General features: G+C 32.1%; 1 protein-coding gene across 1 annotated transcript; it reads left to right on the forward strand.

The window, feature by feature from the left end:
- Nucleotides 1-1,973: 1,973 nt before the first annotated feature.
- Nucleotides 1,974-6,361, forward strand: LOC145115513 (E3 ubiquitin-protein ligase MBR2-like). The gene is made up of 6 exons (XM_079051809.1): nt 1,974-2,269; nt 2,923-4,238; nt 4,543-4,593; nt 4,725-4,820; nt 4,914-5,057; nt 6,009-6,361. Exons 2-6 carry the CDS (start codon nt 2,976-2,978, stop codon nt 6,138-6,140), a joined length of 1,686 nt encoding a protein of 561 aa, XP_078907935.1. The 5' UTR covers nt 1,974-2,269; nt 2,923-2,975; the 3' UTR covers nt 6,141-6,361.
- Nucleotides 6,362-7,015: the final 654 nt, after the last annotated feature.

Genomic DNA, 7,015 nt, shown 5'->3' on the forward strand with positions numbered 1-7,015 from the left:
AGGAAGTTAATGAATTACCATAATTATATATGAAAATATTACTATAATACCCTTACATGATTTATTTAATGATTTATTATTTTCTCAATTCTCATTGGTGCATACATGCACACAATAGTTGCTAGAAACATTTGAACCTAGCTCTCTCTCTCTCTCTCTCTCTCTATATATATATATATATATATATATATATATATAACAAAATCATATATTTCAATTGTTAAGTGTGTTTAATGTTTACAATTTTAAGATCATGATATTAGTTATTTAGTCGTAGTCAATATTTAGTAACACATTAAATTAAAAATATGAAAAGCTACTTAATAAAATTCTTTAGTAAACTTTACTAATTTAACTAGAGGACAAAATTATCTCAAGCTATTGTTGGTCTTTAATTATTATAATTGAAAATTAAAAAGAAGTTAGTATATATAATTATCAATTTGTACCAATCAAACTTGTTGGCAGCCAAAGAAGATTATACCGAGTATACTTGACGCGATACTTTTAGAATTTTTTATACCAACTATAATTAATATGATACACAATTTGAAGTAAAATAAATATATACCATACCAAGTTCACCCCTCACTCCATGATTGAATTCAATTTCTATTAGGGATAAAACTCAATCCAAACCATTCATGAATCTTGTAATTCTCACAATTCATCAATAGCTATAAACTTCACATAATGGATCCATATGTATAAAGAAATTATACATATAAGTTCATTAATTTATTTTGCCATTAAGAACATAAAAGATAAGCTAATCAACTTAATTATTCAACGAGTTATATATCACATTTGAATTCCACACATAACATAAGGTTTGGAACTCAAAACTCTTCTAAATGATGAATTAGGCTCATGATTGCATATATTGATGTTAGTATCACATCCTAAGCTTGATTTATGGTCCAAAAGTCATAATAACTCCATGAAATCATTTCAATTTTTTGATTAGATTTAGAAATCAAAACCCTAGCCAGAAGGGGATGGGGAAATATTGTAGTATTATATATTTAATGATCTCCAATGGATGTATTAGGCTCTAAAACTTCAAACACCACTTGAATCTATCTTCTATTGACATTCAGTCATTGAAATCGCCACTCATACTTGCATACACTTTACACTGATCGATTAGGAGAGAATAAAATGGGATGAAAATGGATTTATAAGTCTTATAACATATTTTTACATTTTCTATCCTCACGTTCTTTAGTTCTCAAATTTACCACCACTTAATATAACTAGTTAACATGTTTTCTTGGACTTAAAATCCTAATCATTCCTCATTGTCTACAATTTTTTTTTATCCTAAGTAACTTTATGATAAACATCAGTCAACATCCACTTTCTCCAAATTGATACATTTGGTCTGCCTTGATACATCTCATAAATACCTTAATTACATATCACATTAATAAGAAAAAGCTAAATCACAATTCACCAAAGTGGTTTTCAAAAGGTTAATGATTACTGTTTTGTTTATAGAAAATCAGAAGACACTAATCTAGGATGTGATCATTTCTATCATTAAATATCATCATATATTTTCTTCATATTCATCATCCTATCCATGTTAAATGTTGATATGTGTCACATTTAATGAAATTAATAATATTTTAATATATTTGTTAGCATTTAACATAGGTAGAAGGATGAGTAATATATGAAAATATTTAATTTCTCTTTTACTAAATGAACTTAATTAAAACTTTACAACCATTTTAATATAAAAAAATTTATTACTATTTTTATAAAATTACCCAAAATTGATAATCTTTTACATAAAATAAAATGACAATAAGATTATAATATTGTTACATTAATGACTAAATCTTATTAACAAGGTAACCAGTAATAGCTTTATTATATTAGATAATTACAAAATTTTGTAACTAAACTCACTAAAATAAATATTGATTTTTATTAAAAGCAACCTTAGAAATTTGGTAAACTTGGGAAAGGAGGGTTATGTTATGCCCAAGATCAAAACCTAATCCAAGATCAAACAAAAATCAAGACCCAATTACTTCTTAATCTCTCAATCAACACCTACAATTCACATATTCATCCTTTATTCCTCCTCCCCCTCCCTTCCCCTCCCAGTGACCTTCTCGTGTCTTTGTTATTTCTCTCACCCACCGCCAGAGGAAACCGTCGGCGAAAGCGTAGCACAATCGCTTCGATTCTTGGTGAAACGTTGTCGACCCACCGGCTAAACTGCCTCGGCTTCCGTCGACCCTAATTATCTTCATTGGTACAATTTCCGATCAATTTCTTTACGATTTGAGCACTTACTCAACATGGGTATTCCTATTTTTTATGAATTTGATTCCATTTCTTGTTCAATTAGACATCTTTATTTGTTTGTTAGGTTGTTGTTTTGAGTGAGAAGAGGGGATCTGACTTTTAGCTATGTGGGTTTGTTTCTTATTGATTTACGAAGTAAGAAACAAGATTCACATAAAGTTGATGTCTATTTCTATCAAGACACCAGTTTTTTACTGATTTTTTTAGGTCAAACCTACTGTGTTTGATGGCAAATTTAGTACAAAAGGTTATCCTTTTCGTATAAATTATATGTAGTTTTTTTTTTCTTCCGAAACTTTAAACACTCATATCAATCTTGAAGGATGGATAGTAACCAGTTTGACATCCAAAGTCAAAGTGTGGTTCCCTTTGTTGACATGGATGTATCGTTTGAAATGTGGATTTAATTTGTGTTCAGTGGTGTTTATTGGTTCAAGAATTTAAATTCCATTCCATTTTCAGTCATAAAATGAAACTTTGCATATTATAAGCATAAAAAACCACTTTGCTGCATAAATTGGGGAAAAAAGGTGAAACTTTGTTGCATAAATGTGCATTTAACCCCAATATCTATACCTAATATATGCCCATCAATCTCAGGAATCCATTTCTATCAGCTCAGAGTTGTGGTTGAATCTTGATTGTTATTCCTAATGCAACGTCAAAGGAGTATCTTTGATACCTTCCCTGAAACCGTTGATCTTAACCAGGGTCCTAATCATGGTATGAACGAGTCTGATGAACACAACATCAGGTTATCCCCCACTGAAAGACGCCTCTTAAGTAATGATCTTTCTGGTGAACTAAATTTCAATTGTGAAAACACAAATGATCACCATAACTCTCGAAGTTTCAGTAGCTGGGATGTAGGCGAATCAAGCTCTAGACCAAATGAACAAGATTCAAGATATAAAGAACGACAATTGGATCCACCAAATACTCAATTCCATTCCACTCCTAATCACATTCCCATGGATGTAAATCTGAATCTTGAATATGGGGGTAATAGTAATAGTAGTGGAAATGATGGTGAACAGGGTTTCAGATTCATGAATCTTTACAAATCAGGTACTCCTGAAATGGAGTCTGATGAACATGAACATGAACATGAACCAGATTGTTCTTTTGGGAATTGGGGTCTCTCTTGTAAAAGAAAAGCATTAGAAGGTACTTCTTCCAGCAGTGCAAGTCAACCTTCACCAGTGGTCAACTCTCCAAGTGCCTTTACTCCTCCGATTGCAACTGAGAGCTCACGAAGATACAATGGAATCAGAGATTCCGGTTCCGGACCTTTTAACATATCATCAACCGGAACCCCTGGAAACTCATTGCCTTTTAGACGACTTCCACATAGTGAGTATCTTGGTCAACCATCTAGAGGACCAATTTTGACTCCTCCCAATTCTAGTCAACCCTTAAATGTTCAACCACCTTTAGTTCAAGTTCCAGGAATGCCAAGAAACCTAATTCCCTTTTCAAGAAATGGAAGTTCATCAAGAAACAATGAGCAAAATTCTTACTTTGGTCCTTCAAATGAGACAAGAAATATGGTGCAAGATCCCACTAATTGGAGCTTAGCAACTGGGAGATCAAACAGTAATGGAGGTAATAATTACAGAAATGACCCTGTTTGGATACCTCATGTAAGCTCTTCTGGGACACATGGTCAGCAAAGGTTGACTGAGCTTCCTCCTTGGACTCTTTTCCCTTCTTCTGAGGTCGAGTCTGTGGGCCATAGAGGTCATTTTCCCATTTTGCCCTCGGGGTCTTCTTCTTCCTCAGAGGAGAATGTGTTACCTAGCCGGGGGCGTCATCGTCAACATTTTTTAAGGTCAGGACCTTTGATGGAGGTGCCTGGTGATGAGTGGCAGGCTTTTGCTTCTGATATTGAGGGAAGACATAGGCTGGTTTCTGAGGTTTGTTTTCTTATGATATAATTACATAAAATTCATTAGTTTTATATTGGATATATCTTACATTATAAATTTCACAATTAGTTAAATCAAACATATCTTGATATAATTTCCATCTTATTATGATTTGTATGTTCAAAAAAAATGCTCTAGTGTTTCAACACTTTTGAAAACAGTTATTTAAGTTCAAATATGTACCTTAAAATGTTGATTTTGAAACGTAGTTTTCTTTACATTTTGTAAGATATATTTTTTTAAATAAATGTGTTACTAAGTCATGAAATTATGTTTGACTTCCATGTTACAGATGCGTCAGATTTTGAATGCATTGCGAAGAGGTGAAAGCTTACGAGCTGAGGTCTGGTGTTGTTTTCTTGAATAATTTTCCAAATTCTAATAAAAAATAAGCTTAAAAACATTTGGATTCTTGAATAATTTCCCCAAAATTTCTTATTCTTTCAAACAACTTTCTGAAATGTTATATGTCAGGATTACATGCTCTTTGATCCATTTATAAACGGGGTTTCTGAGCTACATGACAGGCACAGAGATATGAGGCTAGATGTTGATAACATGTCTTATGAGGTAAGCCTCTGGGTCTTGCTATTTTTTTTTTAAAATTCTTTTCAAATATTATTTAGTTATTAATATTTTTGTAAACATTGATTTGTTTATCAGGAACTTTTGGCACTTGAAGAACGTATAGGAGATGTGAAAACTGGGTTGAGTGAGGAAGTTATCATGAAATCAATGAAACAAAGAAAACACATATCTTTCATGGCTATATCAACCCAAAATTTGGAGCCATGTTGCATATGTCGGGTGAGATTTTTCTCTTAAACTATGTGAAAAATTGCTACTTTTCACTATTTTTCAGCAAAGAACATGAAAGCCAATAAGAAAATCGGATTATCCGTGCTCAAGTTTATGTTATTTTTAGGGTTTTTGTGGGTTTTATTAGGCGTCATATTTTTCTCTTAAAATGTGAAAAATTGGTACTTTACCAATCAAGTCCTGATGGATGAAGTACCAATTTTTCACATGAAGTCTCTTTCTTTGCTAGACTGAATAAACCGTCTCAATGAGACTAAACTAAAATGACCGTTTTATCCTTGCATTCCAAAAAAGAAATTTCAAAGTATTCATCAGTTTTAACGTGAGATAGGTTGGGAGGAAAAAAGAAGGGAAAATAGACAAAGGGTTAGTGCCTTAATACATTAAGCCAAGTGTTTTTTGGCTTAATCCATTAAGTTATTCTGTTCAGAATAAGTGCTTAGACTATTAAGCACATCAAGTGGGTGTTTCTCTTTCTTTTAATGCAGAAAGAAAGACTTAACAGAGAAAGTCAGGGAAATGAAGCATATCCTGTTAAAGTCCCAACTTTTTACAAATTTGCCCTCATTTGTTTTTGGGTTAATCACTAAAATGACCAAAATGGGTGGCGCCCTTTCATAAAATGACCACTTCACTTGGGCCAAAACAACTTTGTGAAAACATTTTTTCTTGTAAATTTCAACTTTTTGTTAAATGCATTATTTTTCTTTTGCAAAATAATGGTGTCATTTCGTGAAAAGAAATCTAGCATTTTCTTTTTCTTTTTTAAACATCATTTAGTCATACACTACTTGGATTGGGGACCCAACCAAACTTCTTGATTTTAAACGAGTTTATTATTAAAACATAAAGAACAATTTCGATGATAATTTTGATCATGTTATTATTATTATATAATAATTGTGACTATGATCTCAATTTTGGAGTGTTGTATTGCAGGAAGAATATATTAACGGAGATAATATTGGGAGCTTGGAATGTGGACATGATTTCCACACAAGTTGCATTAAGCAGTGGCTTTCACAGAAAAATCTATGCCCAATTTGCAAGATGACTGGCCTTTCTACTTGATATATTTGAATTTCTATGCTTTTGTTGAGAGACAAAAAGACATGATATTCTTCTATGTTCACTTGTCTTTTTCAATCCCCCGATTTTTTTGTTTGTCAAAATTGGGGGTTTGCAAGAGAAAGGAGGAGGAGGAAGTAATAATGGTATATGTTATAAACAGATTTGGTTGTCAATTTGAAAATGATCTGGATAATTTAATGACTTGTTATTTTATTTCTTCATAGTTTTGTTTTGTTTCTCTTCAACTTGATCGCATAATCTTATTTTCTCATATCTGATAAGTAGTATATTGCATACACAATTAATGATGATTTATAAGTAAAGACGATGTGAGAGAAAGCAATTTTGTATATTGCATCTATTGATTAAGATGTGTAAAGTAATTACAAACAAGAGATCGAGGAATCAATGGAATCATATTCATCTACCCCTTTGAACCCATTCAAAATTGGATATTCGTCGAGTAAGGCCCCGTTTGATATGTATTTTTCCAGGTCCAAACAAATCTTTCTGGTTGAATGGACCGGAAAGACGGTTTGATTTGCACAAAAGAATGAGTCTTTTCCGGTAAGATATGTCTTTCCCAGAAAGCCCCAAAATCATATCTTTCTGGCTGAATGGGCTGGAAAGACAATTATACACCAAACCCCGCCTTTTTATTTTTTTATTGGATTATTAATTTTTTTAAATATATTTTTTTTTAAATTTTTTTTTATTGAATTATTACTTTTTTTTCATCATTCAGCACAGTCAAACAGATGTACAACACAGTCAAACAGATGTACAATCAAACAGCATGGTTTCTTTCCCATTCAGAAAACTTTACTAGACAGCACTTTACCAGACAGCACTTTTCCAGACAGAAACTATCAAAC

Source organism: Lactuca virosa, chromosome 5 (genome assembly GCF_052849685.1).
Source record: "Lactuca virosa cultivar CGN04683 chromosome 5, Lactuca_virosa_CGN04683_v6, whole genome shotgun sequence".
NCBI lineage: Eukaryota > Viridiplantae > Streptophyta > Magnoliopsida > Asterales > Asteraceae > Lactuca > Lactuca virosa.